Here is a 24,915-nt window from a genome sequence, read left to right on the forward strand (position 1 = left end):
TTAATATTGTTAAAATCTCCATAGTACCCAAGGCAGTCTACAGATTCAGTGCAAATCCTATCAAAAAACCAATGACATTTTTCACAGAACTAGAACAAATAACTCTAAAATTTGCATGGAATTACAAAAGACCCCAAATAACCAAAACAATTTTGAGAAAGAACAAAGCTGAAGGTATCATGCTCCCTGATTTCATGCAGTTCTACAAAGCTATAGTAATCAAAATATTATGGTACTGGCACAAAAACAGACACATAGAACAATGGAACAGAATAGAGAACACAGAAATAAACCACACTTAGATGGTCAATTAATCTATGACAAAGGAGACGAGAATATAAAATGGGGAAAAGACAGCCTCTTTAATAAATGGTGCTTGGAAAACTGGACAGCTATATGCAAAAGGATCAAACTGGAGCACTTTCTCATACCATATACAGGAATAAACTCAATATGGATTAAAGACTTAAATGTAAGACCTGAAACCATAAAACTTCTAGAAAAAAACATAGGGAGTACGTTCTTTGACATCAGTCTTAACAATATTTTTTGGATGTATCTCCTCAGGCAAGGAAAACAAACGTAAAAAGAAACAAGTAGGACTACATCAAACCAAAAGCTTTTTGAAGAAAACCATCAACAAAATGAAAAGGCAGACTACTGAATGGTAGAAGATATTTGTAAATGACATATCCAATAAGGGGTTGATATCCAAAATTCATAAAAAATTCATGAAACTCAATACCATACCAAAAAAACCCCAATCCATTTAAAAATGGGTAGAGAATCTGAATAGACATTATTCCAAAGAAGACATACAGATGGCCAACAGACGCATGAAAAGATGTCTGTCAGAATAGCTACCATCAAAATGCCAAGAAATAACAAGTGCTAGAGAGGGTATGGAGAAAAGGGAACCCTCATATACTATTGGTGGGATTGTAAATTGGTGCAGCCACTGTGGAAAACAGTATGAAGCTTCCTCAAAAACTTAAAAATAGAACTACCGTATCATCCAGCAATTTCACTTCTGAGTATGTACCCAAAGAAAACAAAAACACTAATTCAATAACATATGTGCAAAAGACAACCCTCAGAATGGGAGAACATATTTGCAAATGAAGCAACTGACACAGGATTATTCTCCAAAATATACAAGCAGCTCACACAGCTCAATATAAAAAAAAACAAACAACCCAATCCAAAAATGGGCAGAAGAACTAAATAGACATTTCTCCAAAGACGATATACAGATTGCCAACAAACACATGAAAGAATGCTCAACATCACTAACCATTAGAGAAATGCAAATCAAAACTACAATGAGGTATCACCTCACACTGGTCAGAATGGCCATCATCAAAAAATCTACAAACAATAAATGCTGGCAAGGGTGTGGAGAAAAGGGAACCCTCTTGCACTGTTGGTGCAAATGTTCTCCACTATGGAGAACAGTATGGAGGTTCCTTAAAAAACTAAAAATAGAACTACCATACAACCCAGCAATTCGACTACTGGGCATATACCCTGAGAAAACCATAATTCAAAAAGTGTCATGTACCACAATGTTCATTGTGGCACTATTTACAATAGCCAGGACATGGAAGCAACCTAAGTGTCCATTGATAGATGAATGGATAAAGAAGATGTGGCACATATATACAATGGAATGTTACTCAGCCATAAAAAGAAATGAAATTGAGTTATTTGTAGTGAGGTGGATGGACCTGTAGTCTGTCATACAGAGTGAAGTAAGTCAGAAAGAGAAAAACAAGTACTGTATGCTAACACATATATATGGAATCTAAGAAAACAAAATGGTTCTGAAGAACCTAGGGGCAGGACAAGAATAAAGACACAGATGTAGAGAATGGACTTGAGGACACAGGGAGAGGGAAGGGTAAGCTGGGACAAAGTGAGAGAGTGGCATTGACATTTATACACTACCAAGTGTAAAATAGATAGCTAGTGGGAAGCAGCCACGTAGCACAGGGAGATCAGCTCAGTGCTTTGTGACCACCTAGAGGGGTGGGATAGGGAGGGTGGGAGGGAGACGCAAGAGGGAGGGGATATGGGGATATGTGTGTATGTATAGCTGATTCACTTTGTTTTACAGCAGAAAATTAACACAACATTGTAAAGTAATTATACTCCAATAAAGATGTTAAAAATAAATGAATAAAAAATATGTGCACCCCTATGTTCATTGTAGTATTATTTATAATAGCCAAGATATGGAAGCAACCGAAGGTCCATTGATGGATGAATGGATAAAGAAGAGTGGTATGTATATATAGTAGAATATTAGCCATAAAAAAGAGTGAAATATTGCCATGGGACAGCATGGATGGATCTAGAGGGTGTTATGCAAAGTGAAGTAAATAGAGAAAGATAAATTCCATATGATCTCAGTTATATGTAGAGTCTAAAAAACAAAACAAACAAAACAAAATGTAGACAGACTCGTAGATACTGCAAACAAATGGGTGGTTGCCAAAGGGCAGGGGTGTGGGGGAAATAAGTGTAATACATGAGGGAAATTAAGAAGTACAAACTTCTAGATTAGTGGTAGGATGGGAATAAAACACAGACCTACTAGAGCATGGACTTGAGGATATGGGGAGGGGGAAGGGTAAGCTGTGACGATGAGAGAGAGTGGCAGGGACATATACATACTACCAAATATAAATTAGATAGCTAGTGGGAAGCTGCAGCATAGCACAGGGAGTTCACCTCTGTGCTTTGTGACCATCTAGAGGGGTGGGATAGGGAGGGTGGGAGGGAGGGTGACACAAGAGGGAAGAGTTATGGGAACATATCTATATGTATAACTGATTCACTTTGTTGTAAAGGAGAAACTAACACACTATTGTAAAACAGTTATACTCAAAGATGTTAAAAAAAAAAGAAGTACAAACTTCTGATTATAAAATAAGTCATGGGGATGTAATTTTCGCATAAGGAATATGGTCAGTAATACTGTAACAACTTTGGGGACAGATGATTGCTAGACTTCAGGTGTTGATCATTTCATAGTATAAATGTCAAATCACTATTTTATACTCCTGAAGCTAACATAATATTGTATGTCAACTATATTTCAATTAAAAAAATAAGTAGATGAGATATATATAATATACAAATATAGATATACAGATATAGATAATTACAGATATAATTATCAGTAAGATATAATTATATACATATAATTATGTTTATATATAATATATTGCTGATAATATTTTTTTAATTTTTATTGGAGTATAGTTGCTTTACAATGTTGTGTTAGCTTCTACTGCACAGCAAAATGAGTCAGCCATGCATATACATATATCCCCTCTCTTTTGGATTTCCCTCCCAGTAAAGACGCCACAGTGCATTAAGTAGAGTTCCCTGTGCTATACAGTATGTTCTCATCAGCTGTCTATTTTATACATAGTATCAATAGTGTATATGTGTCAATCCCAATCTCTCAGTTCCTCCCACCCTACCCCTTTCCCCCATGGTATCCAAATATTTGTTCTCTACATGTGTCTCTATTTCTGCTTGGCAAATAAGGTCATCTATACCATTTTTCTAGATTCCACATATATGTGTTAATATACAATATTTGTTTTTCTCTTTCTGACTTACTTCACTCTTTATGCACTCTAGGTCCATCCATGTCTCTACAAATAACCCAGTTTTGTTCTTTTTTATGGCTGAGTAGTATTCCATTGTATATATGTACCACATCTTTATCCATTTTATGCCACTTTAAAAAAAATTTATCAAGCACTCCTGCATATATTATCTCTTTAATATTCCTCATCATAATTCTGTGAGTTAGATAATTGTCTTGACTTTAATAAATGAAGGGAAAAGTTCAGAGAGATGATATGTATTATCTATCACTAACAATAACAACAACCATATTAGGAGTAGTAATAGTAGCAGCAGCAATAATGGAGGGGTGGCAACTAATAATTGTTGAAAACATACAATCATGAGAGGGTCTCTGAATAATATGTATATCTGTTTATCCCCATAAAAACATTGAGACCGTGAACATGATGGGGCAGAGCTTCCAGATATCAGCTACACTATTAAGAAAAGATTTTCCTGTGGATCCAGCAGTACTATGGAAGGGTGGGGAAAGATTTGGTGTGGTGGAGTAAAAAAAGTACCTAATATGGAATCAGGTGATCTATATCCTTAACCTTGGATCTACCACTAATTTTATCTTTGAAAATGGGCAAGTCATTTCTCCTTAGTTTCTTCATGTATAAAAGAAATGTTGACTAAGATCCTTTACAAATCTACCATTTAGTGTTACTTTTTGCCTCATTGAGGTGGGCACTCAACTACCATAGTCTGGGGGAGGGGGAGAGAGGAATACAAGAATGTGAACTTAAATAAGAATGAGAAAGAAAAGGAGGAGAAGGAGAAGAAAAGAAGTCCATTAAATACTCATAGCATGAAAAATACTTTATAGGATATAACAATTAAAACTGATTCAAAATAGCTTTACCTGTCATTAGTAGGGGGTTTTATCTGTTTTTCAATTGAAGGGCAAATTATAGATTTACTTTACCATGATATCCATTTTTGAATGGATATCATGGGGAATCTAAGACTTAAAGATTGAAAAGTCTTGTATTTTGAAGACCAAAGATAAAAAAACAACAATCTGTTTCTTTCAATATATGTTCTTGCATAATTTCACTTAAACAGAATGTCCTTCTCTTGACAACTGGTGAACTACGTCCCTGAGGGGTAAAGGGAGATGTATTTTATGTACTAGATACTACTTCCTTTGATACATGAAGAATAAACTTTTCATTTAACTTCCTTTTTCTAGCTGACATTTTTTGCTGATTTATTGCAGTTAAAGGATAAATATAAGTATGTATTTATGTAATCTCAGAAGCTTCTTGCTAGTTGTAAGGTGGTAAAGAAACTACTTTCCATCATTTAATTCTCTCATATCTAAAGGAGTAGTCTTACCTTTTGAATGCTAAAGGAAGATATCTTCTCAAGGCCATGCTCTACCTGATATATTTTTTTTTAAATTATGTATTTCAGGCCCTGCTTGATACTCAGAATCTTTTGCGTGCACAAATCACAAATTTTACGTTCAACCTGGGATTTTCAGGGAAATTTTACCATACAGGTAAGAAAAAAGAGATTAACTATTCTCATTAAAGCCTCTCTGACCACTCTTTTTAAAATTATGACTCCGCTTCTTCACACCTTCCTGTATTCCCTGTGTCTCTCCCCTACTTTATTTTCTTCATATTTTTCAATTTCATTTAACCTATTATTTTTTCACCTTTACAAAATGTTAATAGTTGGAAAGTTTATTCACCATATTATTATTTAATGGGCTTTTTTTCTATTGAACTATAATTTACATATATAAAACTGCGTAAGTAATAAGTATAGTGTTCAATGAATTTTCACAAAGTGTACAGAGCTCCATAACCAGCATGCAGATCAAGAAAGTGATACTTCCAGAATCTCACACACTCCCTCCCTTGTGCTGCCTTAGTCACTAGCTTCCCTCAAAGAAAAACCACTATCCTAACTTCTAATATCATAAATTAGTTTGCCTGGCTTTGAGATGTGTATAAAAGGAATCATATAGTATGGACTCTTCTATATACAGCTTGTTTTGTTCAACATTATTTTGGTTTTGCAGACATCATTGTGTACAGTTGTAATTCTTGCATCGTCATTGTTCTGTAGTATTCCATTTTTTGAATTTACCAGAATTTCTTTATTCCATTCCTCCAATGTGGATGGTTGGGTTGTTTCCAGTCTTTGGCTTTTTTTTGCATAGTTGTGTTAAGAACATTTTTGCACCTGTCCTTCAGAGGACATATGTATTCTTTTCTGTTGTTTATCAACCAGGAGTAGAATTGCTAGTTATGTAGTACATTTATGATCAGCTTTAGTAGAAAATGCCAAACAGATTTTCAGAGTGGTTGTACCAGTTTTTATTTCCAACAGTATGTAAGTTTTCTTGTTGCTCTACATTGTCACCAGTATTTAATATTATTTGTCTTTTTAACTTTAGCCTTTCTGGTGGGCAGTAAAGATATATTATGTATGATTTAAATGCACATTTCACTAAGTAGTGAAACTGAGCTTCTTTCATATATTTATTGACTATTTGGATATCTTCTGTTTTGAAATACCTCAGTGTTTTTTTTTTATTGAGTTGTCTGCTTTTGCTTATTGATTTGTAGAAATTCGTTATATACTCTTAATGAGCCCTTTATCAGTTATCTGTGTTGCAAATACTTTCTCCTAATGTGTGGTTTATCTTTTTTACATTCCTACTGGTATTTTTTGATGAACAAACATTTTAATGCAGTCCAATTTATCTTTTTCTTTTCCTTTTTGGTGTCTTTTTAAAGACATCTCTGCATGCCACAAGATCATGAAAATATGTTCCTACATACTTAAAATGTATGTATCTGAGATCCATCTGGAATTGATTTTTGTGTATGTGTGAGATAAGGGTCAAAATACCATTTTTTTTCCATAAAGATGTCAAGTTGGTACCAAGTATTGAAAAGACCATCCTTTTCTCACTGTACCATGGTATCCTCATTGTCTCAAATTAGATGACCATATAGATGTGGACTCTGTTTCTATACTCTCCTGTCCATTGCTTCCATTTGTGTCATCATACTGTCTTATTTACTGTAACTTTATAATTAACTTTAATATCTGCTATTGTAAGTCCTCTAAGTTTGCTCATCTTCTTCAAAATTGCCTTGGCAATTCTTGGCCCTTTGCATTTTTATGTAAATTTTAAAATCGGCTTACCAATATCCACAAAGAACTGCAGATTTTTATTTAAATTTTTTAAAATTTTATTTAAATTTAAAACCTTAAAGTTTTAATTAAATTACATTAAATCTATTAATTAGTTTTGGGAGAATTGCTATCCTAAATATTGAGTCTTCCTATTCTTGAACATATTTAGGTCCTCTTTAACTACACTTGATACAACTTTATTGTTTTATATTAATTCCTTGGTGGGGTTTTTTGATGAAATAGTAAATGGTGTCTTTTTTTAAAGTTTTCTGTTTCTCTGTTAATAGTATAATAATAATAATATAATTTATTTTATGTACTGATCTTGTATTTGGCAACCTTGCTACATTCACTTATTAATTTTATAGTTTATAGATTCTTTTGGATTTTCTACCTATTCAATCATACAATTTTTGAATAGTAAAAATTTTATTTCTTCCTTTCTAAGCTTTATGAATTTTTTTTTCTTTTCCTTGCCTATTGCACTAGCTTGGATCTCCCATAAACATTAAAGATGGTGATAGCAACACTCATATCTTGTTCCTGACCTTAGGGGAAATCCTTCAGTAGTTTTCTTCCTGTTCTTGAGGGGAATTCTTTCAATGGACAGTTTTATAGAAAGTCTTTATTAGCTTAAGAAAGCTCCCTTCTATTCCTAGATTTCTAAATGTTTTATCATAAATGGATGTTGAATGTACTTTATTTTTAAATTATATGTTGTCTTTCTTCCCTCACTAAAATGAACACTCTACAAAGGCTTTACTGCTGTAACACCAGCAAGTAGGACAGTGCCTATTGAAAAAAAAAGAATTAATGAATACATGATTGAATGAAAATAAAATTAGCTTTATTTTAACTATTAGTATTTATATGGAACAAGGTCAGAGAATAAAATTTGACCATGTTGTGTTATGAAAGAAAATCACTCTAAATATTAAGAATAATTAAAACTTTTTCCCAAACATAATAGAAATATAATAAAGCACTCTGGTGACTCAATTTTTTGCCCAGTGATAAATGCTAAAGAATGACTGTAGCCAGTGGCTCTCCTTCATTCTTGTTTCTGAAAGATTTGTCCTCTTTCCTTACTTGGGTACTTCCCACAGCTCACAGTAGGTATATCCTTTCTCTAAGCCAGGGACAGTAGAACAGGAGGAATCTAAGGAGAAGGCTTGAAAGAGTTTTGTTGTCTGTATAAGACCTGCAAACTTCCACAAAAACTTAGCTAGGCTTGTCTAAAAACAGTAAAAATCAGTTTTCAATGGCAACAGATATAAAATTTAATACTCTGAATCCTTCAAAAATTAAATATTGCAAAGTTTAATTGAATTACACGGCCTTCCTTTCTAAATGAGTAACTCCTTTTTCTATTAAAAAGTCTATTTTATTCAGTCTTTAAGGGAAGGAGAAAAACAGCACTGTCATACTAGTAAGACTTCATTTCAGGAGAGGGTTTCCTCTTGTTTTATGTACTTTACTTTTTGAAAGATTTGTGCATTTGGGCTTCCCTGGTGGCACAGTGGTTGAGAGTCCGCCTGCTGACGCAGGGCACACGGGTTCGTGCCCCGGTCCGGGAAGATCGCACATGCCGCGGAGCGGCTAGGCCCGTGAGCCACAGCCACTGAACCTGCGCGTCCGGAGCCTGTGCTCCACAACGGGAGAGGCCACAACAGCGAGAGGCCCGCGTACCGGAAAAAAAAAAAAAAAAAAAAGATTTGTGCATTTTGTGAGAAATAGAGAGATGAAAGAATAAAAATTATAGTTCCCTTTTAGTGAGCAGCACCATATTCTAGGTACTTAGCTAAGCACTTTTCATGTACCTTTTCATTGAATCCTACGAGTTAAAGAATGTGTTACCTTGTTTTCTAGATAATAACATAGAAACTTAGAGGGGCCCAAGGTCATATAGCTACTTAAGTGTCAAAAAATACTCTTAACTTAAGGGCAGTCAGAGCCCAAGTGTTATGTATTAGAAAAAAAAAGGGGGGGGGTTATCATTTAATTGGCAATCCTTGATTAAGGAAGCTGAATCTATAGGTTCTTTAGGTTTATATATTTTCCCAAATCACTGAGAACCAATAGTATTTGTAAATTCTATCACAGACTTAGTTAACAATGTGAAGAGCAATGTTACGTGAATTAGTAAATACTAATCTTATTTCTAAACTCCACATTTGGTCAGTGAATGATGGTTAAGGGTCCTGAATTTCGAGTTGTGTAATCTGGGTTAGAATTCAGGTTCTGAATTCAGGTTCTATCCCAGTATTCCCAGTGATTCGTGACAAATTACTTTGCCTCTCCAAATATCAATTTTCTTATCTGTAAAATGGCGTTAGCAGTAGCCCCTAGTGCATAGGGTTGTAGTGAGAATTAAATGAGACTATACTTGAAAAACACTTAAGACAGTCTCAGTCAATGATGGTTTTTAACATAATATCAGAGTAGGAAATACTACACATAAAATACTGAAGAGACATAAGTTATTGAAATAGATAAATAACATAATAATAATTTGCATTAACTATAAAATTTCAGTGTAACAACTTAAGAAATGACACTTAAAATTGAGGAATTTGACTTCTAGTTCTTCTCTCTCCAGTTCTGACAAAAGTGTGTGAAGTGGAGGAATAAAGGAGTGGCGAGAGGCCAGCACAATCCAACCATGAATAACTATGTTGCAGCTGTTCTTTATCATGATGTTAAAGTGTTAGGCAACAGACACGTGTTCCCAATATAATTAATTCTGATGTAAAACATCCCCAAAGTAGGATTAAAGGAAATCAGATAAGAGAGAGTTATAAAGAAAAAAGGAAAGGCATACCATTATGCCTACTATGATTTTATGTCTGTCAGAGGGCAGACATTGTTTGTCTGACTCTTGCATGATTAATATGTATGAATATTTTAATAGCAGATTTCACCATGATATTCAGGAAAGGACACCAAATACCTGAGCAATCTTTCCAAAGAATTCTGAAATCTGTTGTGCTGTCCTCATAAATAAACTTCGGGTAAAGGCCAAGTAGAAAAATGAATAAAGAGATAAGAAGAAGGATGCAGGGAAAATAGGAGTCACAGGAGACGGGGAATAGAGATTGAAAGTAGTAGGAAGGGTGACTCTTCATAAACTAGCAACTCTCAGCTCACTTTTCCCAGGGGAGGTGGAAATCAGAAATGAACTGACCACTGGGAAACCCCAAGAGACATCTGCCTATTTGCAGTCTGGGAAAGTAAAACTGCAACAAGTAACTAACTGTAATCTTAACTGATATGGTGTCCTGAGGACATACAAAATGTTAAACAAGAGGAGAGTATCTAAGTAGAGTGTTTAATTGCAGGGAAACCAAATGACATCATCCTTATGTAAAAACAAAACAACAACAACAAAAAACCCAACATGTATTTAAGCATCACCAGTCGCACATAGCTAATATTTCTTTACCAGGGCCGCCTTATTTATCACCTAAAAGGTAGCAGGACGCAAGACTTCGCCATGATTGGGGTCATCTGATATTCTAAGCCCCGACCTCCATTTTCCTATTCCTTTGCATTCCTCTCTAGATGGCTTCCCAGAGCTGTAAGATAATCACTCAGAAGCCCCAAGAATGCTCGATGTGCGTGACTCATTTATCAGGCGAGTCAGTTAATATAATGGCTTGATCAGTTCTTACATTCTTAAATACAATGTCCCCTCTGCCACATAACACTCATGTCAGTGCCCCCCCCCCCCACGCAGTATTATAGTGGAAAAAAAAAAAAACTCACAGAGACATGTAGAAGAACAGGAGCAAGAAATACAGGAGGGAAAGACATGGGCATTTTAGATTACTCAGTATGTGCCGGGACTGTGTAGACACTTCCTCCCAAATAGAATAAAATAGGTATTGCTATCCATGTGTTGCCGACATGAATACCAACATTAAAGGGGTTATGTGACTTGCCCACAGTCACACAACTCAAATGTGTTGGAAACTACAAATGAACTAAAAACTTCTGACTCCAAAGGCTATACTTGTTCAACTATACTGTGGTAACATGAGTGTATGATGAAGAGGAAAAAATAAGGGAAATAAAACAGATTCAAGTTAAAGATGCCCTTTACAGAGAGAGAAAAAGTTCCTTCATATCAGCAGAGTATTGATACTCAAGTATATGAAAGTGAAATTGAAGACTTTCCTTGTTGAAAGATTATTTTATTCCACTCAGTCTATATCACTAATTCTGTTCTTCCTCCATACAGTGGAGCAACCATACAGCCTCATACCACATCTTTATCTTTGGTCTCCTTCACTGCACAGTAAATCATCAGATCTGATTCTTTTCCTATCAATAGGCTCTGCCTTCCTTCTCTTGGAAAATTAAATGAAAGGAGTGGTAACAAGCGCCAGGCTCAGCTGGCTGAGCCGGGGAAGCAGTCCATCCTCCACCTTTAGCCCCTAGGGCCCTATTAGAACCAGTCACATCAGAACTGCTATTGAAAATATGAGAGGAGGTTTTCTTCTCCACAAAGAAGGGACATCATTTGAAGAAACCACTGTTCTAGGACCTTACTGGATTCAGTGTTGTGGCTGAAATTAAAGTGTGGCTGCATAATTTTGGGATGATTAATGTCATTTTATGATATGCCAGGACAGGCACCTTACACTGCTCTCATTTCATGCTTTAGTAAAGAAACTCTGCCTGGGGAAATACAAAAAGAGACTCCTACCCCCTCACATAAGTTAGAGAACTGTGTAATTTCCCACACTCAACTAAATTGCAGGTCATGGAAAATGGAGGAACTAAAACAAGCTCAAATATGAAAAATCAGAGGAACAACAAAAAAGCTGACTCTCAAGGAAATAGAGGTCCCTTGATGGAAAGTTTGCTTCCAAGAACTTGAGAGAAAGGGCAAACATGAGGAACATAAGTAGCACCAAGGAGCATGGTGGTACTTGGATGGTTTTACAATGACTTCACCACTTCTCACCCTTCTATCACTGTCTTTGCTTTCTCTTTCCTTCAGTTTTCTCTCATTTTCTCAATAATAATTCCTACATTTCCCTTTTTACTCCTTTTTATGCCTTAGTTTTCACTAAATATATACTGAGTACCTTGTTCTCAGACTTAAGGAGTAACCCAAATAAATTATGGAATTATTTTGTTGCGACTGTTGTGTCACAACCCATGTCTAATGATCAACCATTAGAGCTGTGCTGCACATTTCCTCACTCATATTCCCTTGACTACATTCCCGACTTATCCCCCATTCTCTCCAAACTGCAAAGCAAATTATATAAATATCCTAAAAGTTAGAAGTTCTAAAGTCCTTTGGAATGGTTATGTACTTCCATCTTGCAGTGATTTTATATCCATGCCTCATGGTTTAAAACTTTAAAAAGAGTTGTATCACAGTCTCTGGTTGTTCCCCAAGTAACAGATTTTCCTTTGTTACATTTCATGCTCCAAGTCTTATATGTATCTAAGATAGTATAAATGGTACCTTCTAAATATATATATATATATATATATATATATATATATATATATATATATATATACGATTACATAATTAGATGAATGGACGGATGGATGGATGGACAGACAGATATACAGATTAACAGGCAATCAGTATAACTAAAATTAACTGAATAATCTTTCTCCTCTCCCCCCACCACCCAAGGAACCGAAGAGGAAGATGAAGGGGATGACCGTCTTTTGGGGTCTGTGGATGAGTTCTGGTGGTTTCCACATATGTGGAGCCACATGCAGCCCCATCTCTTCCATAATGAGTCATCTTTGGTGGAGCAGATGATTCTTAACAAAAAATTTGCCTTAGTAAGTAACTCACTTTGAACACGACATTGAACTAATGTGCACTGACTACAGAAATGACCAGCTTTTTTATACTGAGAATGTCTTAGAGGTTTTTGGCGTATTGGCACTTTTCAAGCAGGCTTTTCTATGTGATCATTAGAACAATTTGGTAGCGCATCCTTTCAGTATGTGACTTTTGACGTTGTATTGGGTGCTCATCACTATGCTTAATGCTTTGAGGGGTCTACTTTAAAAGGAACTTCACAAGACACTCACAGGACTCAGTCACATGACATTAGGGGAAGGGCTCATAAAAGACGGTTCCCATCCAGAAGGAAATTCCTGCTGCAATGCAGAAGAAAAGTATACACATAAAACAAGTCTCCACATAGAAAGCAAACTTATGGTTCCCAAAGGGGATGGGGGAGAGATAAAGTAGGAGTTTGGGATTAGCAGATACAAACTACTATATATAAAATAGATAAACAACAAGGTTTTACTGTATAACACAGGGAACTATATTCAATATCCTGTAATTAACCATAACGGAAAAGAATATGAAAAATAATATGTATATATATATGTATAATTGAATCACTTTGCTGTACACCAGAAACTAACACAACATTGTAAATCAACTCTAGTTCAGGTTTTTTTTAAAGTCTCCAATAAAATGAGATATTCCAGGACCTAGTACCAGACCGTGTAGACATAAAACCTACAGTTCAGAGAAGTAAGTGTCATTGGGAGTGCCCAGGAAAATGCTGTGCAAATAGCAGTTTAGGCACACTCTGAAATAAGAATAAGATTTAAGCATCAGGGAGAATTTGTAGTTAAAAGAGACTGAGGGAAAACACCAGGTAGGAGACCATATTGTGGGTCTGAGGTAATGAAGAGTCGATTCAGAAAGGCAATAGAATTGGGAAGAAAACTATTTCAAAGACATCACGTACATGTAATATAGGATGGAACATTCACTTGACTGAGCAGGATACACTGTTTTATACTATAGGGATTCTGATTCTGGACAGGGAGATTTATAGTTAAAGCTCGAATACATACAGTACATTGTAAAATGTGCTTGTGGGGCTTCCCTGGTGGCGCAGTGGTTGAGAGTCCGCCTGCCGATGCGGGGGACACGGGTTCGTGCCCCGGTCCGGGAGGATCCCACGTGCCGCAGAGCGGCTGGGCCCGTGAGCCGTGGCCGCTGAGCCTGTGCGTCCGGAGCCTGTGCTCCGCAACGGGAGAGGCCACAACAGTGAGAGGCCCGCTTACGGAAAACACACAAACAAACAAAATGTGCTTGTGATGAGCGGAGACGGTATACAGTGATTAACAAGCCAATAAGCTTATGTTTGGTGTGGGGAGGATGTTTTATCTTTGTTTCTATGAATTATTCTAATGGGCACACCAACATGCGCAGGGAGTCCAGACAAGTAATTGTTTATTTACACAGCATTCTCCCTCCCTGGGCAGGGAGTGCTTTGGGGGCAGGAACTATATTCTGTCTATCACAGTTCCTAGCTCATAAACGTACTCCGTGAGTATGTGTAGTATAAATGATCAAGGCAGCAGAAATTACCACTCAAAAAGCAAGTGAAGTGTAATATATCTTTATTTATTACAGCATTTCTCTTATTTGCAAACCCCAAAACTTACATTACAATGTTCACAGATTATGTTGTTAATAAATCTAAAACCATCAAATCATGTTTCTAGGTAAATTCTACTATATGTAGACTAAAACCTAGGGTGCAAAATAATTAAAATACACTACACTGGTTAATTTGGATATGAGTTGGAAAATTCTAAAATATAACCACTCCATTGACAGACAGAAAATGTTTTTCTAGAGATTTGAAGTCCTGACCCCAAAACTAGAAATGACTGATTTGGAGTATAATCTGCTCAATTTTGAGATTTCCTACACATACATGCCTTTCCTAACGTTACAGTTCCTAAACCCTGAAGATATACTATTTCCTTACATACCTTCCCTTAACATATTTATACTCTAAAATGGCATAGAGAGATTGTGGCTGTAGCTCTGTGGAAACAAGAGCACGTGTTACATCTCGCTTGGCTGGCCACCCAGCCATGTTAACGATTAGTTTTTTTGGCTAATCAGAATTTAAGAAAGTACTGATGCCCACTTGCCCACTTATCATGGAATGTATTCTACATAAACTTCTGAAGCCCCAAGATGTTTTAGTTGAAACACATGATACCTTACTCAAATTTGTACAAGAAAAGGTTAGAATTTATTAAATATATTGCTTTTTCCATGAGGATATAGAAGACCAAATACCTATGGGTAGTATCAGGAGCTCATACTTACCTTTTAACTTCAGTCTCCTCCCCAAAATAGACAGCTTCAAGTATACCTTTGCCAGGCATTGATATTTTGTCATGAAAGCAAGAATAGTGTCCTACATGCTAATATTGTGTATATATTTTGACAGTATTTGCAAACTCCTGTGAGACGGAGAGCCAGTATTTTTTCACCAAAAGTATAAACAGGAATAGTAAACAGCATGTAAAAGTGGGTAAACATTGCCACAGTTTGTAATACGGAGCACTAGAAATCCCCTCAATGCAGCAAACATTAATTCTATGATCTTCAGAAGTCTAAAAGACTGCCAACATTAGCAACGTTAATCAGCAAGAGAGGATGTGGAGAAGAAAATTACTTTGTAGTTTCTTTTTAAATCTGTGGAGAAAGAGAGGAATTTGTAAAAGAAGAGAATACATAAAGTAAAAGAACGTACCAATAAAAGATAAACTAAGAAGTGAGGAGGAAGATTTTTAGGTTTGTTGTTGTTTAGGTAGCCTTCAAAAAAACAGTTTATCAAGGCAGATTTGATGAAAGACATGAGATTCACTGTTATATTCTCCTGAAAATAGAACATTATCTAAAATAATGGTATTCTATTATGACTTGGATGAATGAATCAATGCATGCCAATATTATGGTTATACCTAACAAATGTAAATACTTGAAGTATTTACAGTAAGAACCGATGCACAGGAGTTATACATTTTTTGGAATTCTCAACTACAGAGCATCATGAATTGAAAGAATAATTCAAAATTGAAATTTAGTCATTCTTAACCTCAAGTGCCAAGCAGAGGATATTTCTTAAAAATGCCATTCCTAGCTTCAGGTTGACAAGCCAAATTATGGTCCTTGAGGCAGTAGAGAACATTCATAAAAGTTTAATCAAATACAGAACTGGTCTGCTTTTTTGTCAGGAGAGGACACACATGAAAAGAGATTGAATCCAGCGTCAGTCCCTCCCCAGCCATAACAACGTGAAAGAGAACAGAAGCAACTGGGAACAGTGATTAGTACATAACCCATATTCAGTAGATAACAGCTGTTGTTTTTATTATCATTATATTCAGTATCATAAAACTGCCATCTTCAGTTTTTACCTAGGTTCCTGAGGTGTTTAGAGTGACAGGTAAAAGGGACAAAAATCCTCAAGTTTAAAAGCTTATTTTGTATTGGAAAGATTTGGTTCATGTGAATTCTACACATTTTCTAATGCGTGTTAATTCTTTTACTTCCCACTAAGGCATTAGAGTTACAAAGCTGCTTTGCTGCTAAATTTAAAGATGTAATAAGAAAAGTTCAAGTGTTTTATTTTCTTTTTTTATATATTCTGTATTATTTCCTTTAATTCTTACAGCAACCCTGAATTGTAAGTATATTTATTCTCACACTATAGAGAAGAAAACTGAAAAGTCAGAGAAATACAGTGACACACTCATGATGATAAAGCTCACTAGTGGTAGAATTTAAAACCAGAAATCCTGGGGACTTCCCTGGTGGTCCAGTGGTTAAGACTCCGCGCTTCCACTGCAGGGGGTGCGGGTTCGATCCCTAGTCGGGGGAATTACGATCCCACAGGGCACGTGGCGCAGCCGAAACAAACAAACAGAAAACCCGAGAAATCCTGGTTTTCTAAAACTGCATAAATTGTGATCTCCAAGTTTCCTCACCAGCCTCCCAAACCAATTCACACATGTAAGTCTAGATTTCTCTTTTGCCTGGTAATTCTGCTAACATAAGAGGAATTGAGCACTAGAGGTGGAACTAATAGGGCAACTTTTCCCTTAGGTTCCCAAAGGTTCCCTACAGTAGGCAGAGATTCTACAACGTTGGGGAGACAAACAACTGAATCTGAGGAACTTTTCACATGACTATCGTTTATCATGTATGGATATAGAGTCTACTCTTATTCAAAGAAACTATTTTGGAGGAATTCTGCCTCAGCTGTCCTCTCACTAGATCTAAGAACCAGCAGTATTGTGCTGATATTGCATTTCTAAATTGGGTCACGTTCTGCTTTTTTCCACCGGTTTGGAAGCTCTAAATTTAAAGATGAGCATGCGTGTTTCCCAATGAAGGAACTGAAAGACATACAAAGAAGCAAACTGGGTGTTCAAACAAGACTAGAGGCCATGGATAAAATGTAATATTCATATGAGTGATTGAGTTAGAGGACACTTAAATACTTTTCCAGCTCAGAGAACCTGAGACTATGATGTAAGACTCTTTGGTTGGGCCTTCTCTATCACCATCTACAGCCAAACACCTGCTATTTTCATTGAGTTTTAGCAAACACATCTGACCTATTAATCCTTTTGCACAATGTGGACACTTCTGTCTCACAAGGGAATTTAATGTCTGTTTTAATTTACTTTGAAAGCTCTGTCTAACTGCTTACTGTGGAAAGTCAAGCAAATCCTTTAAGCAAACTTGCATTTGATGACTACAGCCATCAGGAAATACAGCTTTAGAGTTTGATTAGAAAAATGTTTTTAGTTATCAAATATGGGCTAATTCATTTATTAAAATGAAATTTCAACAGGGGATTTTTTTGAAAGGTACCATTTTTGAGGCAAAAATTAATTGTAACGTTAATTATTGACCTACAACACAGTGGAAATATCTATTACACAGTTTTAAAAATTCCATTGGAAAAATAAAATAACTTATTGCATTTAAACCTCAAAAAATATCATCAGTATATATACTCTCAGTTGGAGAATTGGATTTACATTTTAGTGAATTATGGTAGTTTAATTTTTAGAGATAAAATAATTAGAAATTTTATCATAGAACTCATTGCCAATATCAATTATACTTAGCACTGTTTACAGACAATACCATTAAAATTGGTAGTAGTGAAACAATGTTCCCGATCCTGAAAACATAAAATCTTGCCCAGGATTGCACCTTTTGATTGTATTATCATTATTCTTTCAAACAGTGTCCTTTTCCCCCCCTCTTTTCCAAGTTAAGCAGAACCCGCTAATTTACATTAGCTGAAATGTCGAGTGTCAATTATGCAACTCTTTAGGTTAGTGAGCACATTAACTTTTCTAAAATGGAAATAAAGATTATAGTATCAAATACAATTTAAAATATATTGAAAGACTTGCTGGCTTAAGGAATATACAATAATCTTTTAATTAGTTTGCTTACCAGCTAGAGAATGAATGAACATTATCATTTTTACTTCAGAGAAGCACTTTATAAAACAGGGACATTAGATTTTCATTTTACTGATATTGAAAACAAAGTATAATTCTAATGGTCCTAATAGAAATAGAGCTCAACTCAGGATGCACAAAGTCTAGTCTGAGCTGGTAGACCACTTCTGGACTAATGCAAACAGCACAGTTAAGAAAGACACTAGCCATTCTTCAGAGCAGGATGACCAATATGGTGAAGTATATAATTTACTTCACTCACAAAAAGAATGTCTGAAGGAACTTGGAGAGGGCAAGAAATAGAAGAGAAGACTAAGGGATATATTATCAGTGTTAATATTAAACTTAAAAGTACTGGTATGGCCATGCCACTTATTACAATATTGAAAAGCGTCAATACCCCCAGTACCACCTCAGACCCTCCTGGTGCATGTCGCAAACCTCCCAACTGAAGGGGCCTGGCTCATGGTCTCCGACATCCAGCTCCAGCTGTACAGCTGGCAGACAGGTCTGACTGATCAGTGGATGGCATGCTGGCTGGTAAATATTTTGATTGTTACCCCCTGGATATGATTCACCAGTCAATGAAAGTAAAATCCTCACAACTGCTAACGTCGTGTCTGCTTTGGCCTTTTCGTATCTCCCACTCCAAGTTCCCAATCATTCAGTAGTTTCTGTGAATTCTTCCTTTTGTACCATATCCTACTCCGTTTCAAAACTTGCCATCCCCACTCCACTTCCAAATTTTTTATCCCACGTCTGGATCATCGCAGCAGCATCCAAACTAGTCTCCCTAATTCCACATCCTTTTCCTTTAATTTATGCTCAGATCAGGGAAAACTGTGAAACTTGAAATTCTATTATCCTGTTTTCCCTACATGAAACAGAACCTTGTACCTCAGTGAGAAAGATTCTTGACTCTCCAGAGGAAATGTAGGAAGAGAACTCCAGATATCTACGAGACACTGTGCTTAGTGCTTGCCACGTACCTATCCCCAGTTAATCCTCACAACCACCCGTGAGCCTAGTTATTCCCATATTTGAAATGCAAAAAGTGAGGCTCCGAGAGCTTATGTAATTTCCTTAAAATCACACTGCCAGTGAAAGCTGGAGAAAGGATTTGATCCCAGGTCTGTCAAGTTCCAAAGCCCCCATAACCAACATGGTTTGGGTAATTGAAAGTTGCCATGCCACTGATACTGCTATTGATGGCTGTTACAAAAACCTCACAACCAGAATGTTATTACTTCCTGAAGAGTTATATTTTTTAAGCAAATTCAGAACATTAAAATCTGGCTTTTACAATGTTTTTCTTTTCAGTCGCTGTTTATATGATTCATGTAATTTCTTGTGTTTGTGCAACCATCACACAAGTATGGTGCAACATCACTGTCCTGATGGCTATTATAAATACCAGAGGGTATGCAATAGTTATAACAAACAAAGATCAATAGCAACTTCTCTATTCTGTCAATAATATTACTTCAGTTAAAATTAATACCATGCAGACTTAAAGACTCCTAGTCTAATCAACCTTTTATATACTTTCAGAAAGATTAAATGTGTTTGCAAATACTTTGGGAATTTAAGCCTGTGTCTGAATTGTTTATAGATTTATTACCTCTCAAGGACCCCAAAGGTCCATGTTAAACTCACGGCTTCAAACTCTGAGAAAGCTGGATTAGACTAAACCCTTCAATTCCTCCACTATGTCTCTAGATAATTTCATTTTCAGTTATTTTGCTAAAGCATAAAAAAATAAAGCTTCATAGATTCATTTTTTTGCATTTCTACAAACTCCTTCATGTGTTTACTTGAAGAAATTTTAGCAATTCAAAAAAATCAACCTGGCCTGTGCAAAGTACAAGTGTTTACATCATTCTTTTGAGTATTCTTAAAAAAGCACACCCTTTAGAGGTGTGTTTAGTTATGAGACACTCAACAAAGATATGATGATAATTCAAAAATTTGAAGGGAACTCTAAGAGAGGAAAACAGCATGCTCTATTAAATGAAAGTAACTTGAAATAAACTACATAATTATTAGGGAGGACTAGAAGAAAATCTGTCACTCTCCCCGAAATAATCCTTTCTTAGAGGTTACAAGTGAAAATGAAGGTTAAAGCTGAGTATACATACCTTCTGTAAACCTTTTTCTGTATTGGTACTGAATTATTAGCTTAACTTTCGTTTCTGAAATTTCTTTTTTTTTCTTCCAGTTTTATTAAGATATAATTGATACACAGCACTGTATAAGTTTAAGGTGTGCAGCATAATGATCTGACTTACATACATCATGAAATGATTACCACAGCAAGCTAACATCCATCACCTCATATAGATGCAAAATTAAAGAAGTAGAAACAATATGTTTTTCCTTGGGATGAGAACTCCTAGGGTTTATTGTCTCAACAACTTTCTTTATATTTTTATCATGTCGTGTATTATATACCTAGTACTTCCTTTATCTTGTAACTGGAAGTTTGTACCTTTTAACTGCTTTCCTCCCCATCCCCTACATCTGGTAACTACAAATCTGATCTCTTTGTCTATGAGTTTGTTTGTTTTTGAAGTATAACTGACCTACAACACCATTTTAGTTCCTGTTACACAACATAGTAATTTGATGTTTTTACACGTGTTTCTGGAATTTCTTAACGCATTTGGCTTACTAAATTTCATTAAAGTTCTTCAAATAATTCAGCTATTAACTTGGGGTAGTACTTGAAAGGGAAGATGTAGTGTCAAGAAAGGGCTTTCGCTGATGTCATTGTTATGGCCTTATCAAATTTATGGTTCACCAAGGATTTTTTAATTCTTTCTCAAATTTTTTCCCATTCAGGTTGTTCTATAATATTGAGCAGAGTTCCCTGTGCTACATAGTAGGTCCCTGTTAGTCATCCAATTTAAATACAGTAGTGTGTACATGTCAATCCCAAACTCCCTAACCATCCCTTCTCCTCCTCTGCCCCCACCCCCTAACCATAAGTTTGGGGACCTACAGATTGTCATACTGAGTGAAGTAAGTCAAAGTGAAATATCGTATGATATCGCTTATATGAGGAGTCTATAAAAAAATGATATTTTGGAGATTAATCCTTTGTTGTTTCATTTGCAAAAAAAAAAAAAGTGATACAAATGAACTTGTCTAGGAAGGGGAAAGGACTCACCAAGGATATTTATAGCTCCTACTTTATACATAATATCAATTACCTTTTCCAGAAGAAATGTATACTGTTTGGTAAAACTTTTTTTAGATAAGGCTGATAACGAGAGTGTATCTTCTTTTTATTTATTTATTTATTTTTGGCTGTGTTGTGTCTTCGTTGCTGTGCGCGGGCTTTGCGCGTGGGCGTTCTCTAGCTGTGGCAAGCTAGGGCTACTCTTCATTGTGGTGTAAGGGGCTTATCATTGCGGTGGCTTCTCTTATTGCGGAGCACAGGCTCTAGGCACATGGCTTCAGTTGCTGTGGCACGTGGGCTCAGTAGTTGTGGCTCGTAGGCTCTAGAGCGCAGGCTCAGTAGTTGTGGCGCACGGGCTTAGTTGCTCCCCAGCATGTGGGATCTTCCCGGAGCAGGGCTTGAACCCGTGTCCCCTGCATTGGCAGGCAGATTCTTAACCACTGCGCCACCAGGGAAGTCCCGTGTGTCTTGTTTTAAGGGATGTCTTCTCTTAAATAAGAATCTTGAGTTTTGGTGGGGGCTGGAAGTGATGGTGAAAGGATTCTTAGTTTACCTCAGTTCCCGTGTTTTACTCATTGTTGTTTCAATAAGAAAGAGAATAATATTAATAAGATGAAAGGAAATTAAATTGCACTTGACCTATGATGTTGCTTATATCTTTCATTCTCTACATCTCAGTAAGATAATTTGTTTTATTACCCCTACTTGGAAAATAAAGAAATTGAGGTTTGATGAAGTTGTATAACCTGCCCAAGGTTCTAATGAAGGGCAGCACTGAGACTGAGCCCAGGACTTCTAAATTTGTGCTTCCTCCGTGATACTAAACTGTTCCCTATCCCCGAGATTCCTTGGTAGATACTGATCATTTTATTGTCATGGGTTTGACTTTGTTTTACATTTTAAAAAAATTTCATTGAAATATAGTTGATTTAAAATGTTGTGTTAATTTCTGCTGTACAACAAAGTGATTCAGTTATACACATATATATTCTTTTTCATATTCTTTTCCATTATGGTTTATCACAGGATATTGAATATAGTTCCCTGTGCTATACAATACGACATTGTTGTTTATCCATCCTATGTATAATTGTCCGCATCTGCTAATCCCAAACTCCCAATCCATCCCTCTCATCCCGAATCTCTTTGAATATGGGAAAAATAAGATTCTCTTCTCCCTATATAGTTAATCAAACACTACAGACTCTTCTCCAGATCTGATTGACTTCAGAGTGACGAGATCATACTTCTGTTTTATGAGTTACTGTAATGACATTCTGTTTCACAAGATCTCATTATTAACACCTTTATCCAAAGACTTGTGTACCTTTTGTTACTGTAGCCATGTTTTTTTTAAATCCAAACTGTGAAACAAAGCATATCACCTTCCTGGGGCTTCTGGACTCATAGGAATATCACTAACTAGGGAAGCTTGCCTCAGCCTTGACGTTCAGTGTTTTTATTGGAGTTTCATTTCATAGACATGATGACTGACTGACTGCATGATTGAACTCAATCTCCAACTCTCCTCCCCTGCCTAGAGGTCAGGCTGATATAAACTAGCTCAAAGCCCCAACTGTCTAATTGAATGGTTGCTCTTTCTGGCATGGCCAGACTCTGAACTGAGTCATTTTGTTAACATAAACTCAGATCTTTGGTCTCACGGACCCACCATGAATAATAAGATATTCTTATAACTTAGAAAATTCAAAGGATTTAGGGCTTACCTCTCAACAACCAGAGATGATGAAGACCAGCCAGCTTTTTAATTATACAACAGCTGCCAACAGAGGATGATTTTAAACTCTTAAACCAAATCTATTAAAAACAACATGATCATCACTGCAGATTTTTCACATACCAGCTGGCAAACAGAATTTACATTATGAATTAAAGAGCACCCTGTTAAAAAAAAAAAACTAGAAAGAAATCTAGGGGCCAGTTCTATAAATATTAACCAAATTTATGTAAATATGCCTATCACATTTTAGAGCGTTATCACTTACTTAAATATGTAGGAAGAAAAGTACACATGTTAGTTTAAGATTAGATCATGGATTAAAAATAGTGCATTTATATTTAGCATCCAAATATGACTGCTTCTAAAACCACAAAGATTATGTCAAAGAAACACAGGATTTTAAATCTGAATCTTAGTGACTACTTGTACAACCCCTTTATTTCACAGTTGAAAAACATGAAAAATCAGATTCTTATACTAAGGTAATTATTTCTTTCAGGATCTTTCATTTCATACCATGCCAGAAGTACTTCCATTTATCACAGGAACATATTCTAATATTTACACTCTTAGCATTCAGTACCAAACCTAATTCCCTAACCTAAAGATAAATCCTGACTTGCCTGGTTTTAATCTAGATGAAGAAGGAAGTAAGACTCCTTCAAATAGTAACTTTAGGTACATTGGGTCACCATCACTGCCATTTCTTACTTCTCCCGAGTCACAGCAACTGCTATAGGACTCCTTCAAGTGCCAAAGGCCCCACAGTTTCTCATAAAATTCATGTGTGGCTCATTAGTATTACCTTAGGAAAACAGTCTTTAGAAGATTTTAAATGCACCTCAAATTCAAGGGAATAGTTTCATAAATTTGTTTTCGTCACATATTGTGTGTGTATGTGTATGTACATGCATATGTGTATGTGTATGCATGTGTCTTTTAGTGAAAAGTTTCTAATTCCACTCTCCAAACGAGCTCCTATTATCTGGAAAAATGTATTATTTTCTACGTGAAATAATATCTCAAACAGCCACAGCTTTTAGGAAAGGCACTTTAAAAATCTATTTAAAAAAAAAAATCTGGGCTTCCCTGGTGGCGCAGTGGTTGAGAGTCCGCCTGCCGATGCAGGAGACACGGGTTCGTGCTCTGGTCCGGGAAGATCCCACATGCCGCGGAGCAGCTAAGCCCGTGAGCCATGGCCGCTGAGCCTGTGCGTCCGGAGCCTGTGCTCCGCGACGGGAGAGGCCACAACAGTGAGAGGCCCGCATACCGCAAAAATAAAAAATAAAAAAATAAAAAAAATTAAAAAAAAAAAAATCTATTTTTAAAAAGCAATTTTTTCTAGAAACAACTCCAAAATATACCACCAAATATAAACATCGGGAAACTTTATTGCAAGCCCATTTTTAAATGTAAATTCTCAATACTATGAGATAGTTAACCAAAGCATGAACTTCTACATACTGAGGAAATGGGACATTCTAACCCAAATGTACTATAGGAAAGCATTTAGAAGTATTTTGAAATTATGTGGTAATGAAGTTTTAGATTTTTTCGACTGTAGAGTATAGAATGTCTGTTTGACTTCCTATCACTGTGCACTTTTTTAATGACATTAGTTTGTATTCTTGCTAATCTGAGAAATATGGAAATAGGCAACAAATCTTCAGGTCATTAGTGTAAATTTAAAATGTTCTCTTTAGAAAGACTGAAATAGAGAAAAATATTAAAGTATCATTCTTGATAACTAGCAAGAATTTAAATAAAGAAATATTATCAAGGATAGTAAAAAAACAATGATTTCTTCAGGAATGAAGTTACTGTGTTTCTCAAATACCTAAATGCCAATTTTTTTTTTTTTTTTTTTTTTAGTTTTAGGGAAGTTTTT

At 35.9% G+C, this 24,915-nt stretch overlaps 1 protein-coding gene across 8 annotated transcripts in view; it reads left to right on the top strand.

Moving 5' to 3' along the window:
• The window catches only part of LOC131758531 (bifunctional heparan sulfate N-deacetylase/N-sulfotransferase 3), a 162,058-nt gene that overhangs the window by 61,023 nt on the left and 76,120 nt on the right, over positions 1–24,915 (top strand). For all 8 annotated transcript variants that reach the window (XM_067036567.1, XM_067036569.1, XM_067036574.1 and 5 more), the window contains 2 exons: positions 5,065–5,152; positions 12,470–12,624. In XM_067036567.1, coding sequence (XP_066892668.1) covers positions 5,065–5,152; positions 12,470–12,624 — 243 coding nt within the window. The remainder of the gene's footprint in view (positions 1–5,064; positions 5,153–12,469; positions 12,625–24,915) is intronic.

Source organism: Kogia breviceps, chromosome 6, assembly GCF_026419965.1.
Source record: "Kogia breviceps isolate mKogBre1 chromosome 6, mKogBre1 haplotype 1, whole genome shotgun sequence".
Lineage (NCBI taxonomy): Eukaryota > Metazoa > Chordata > Mammalia > Artiodactyla > Physeteridae > Kogia > Kogia breviceps.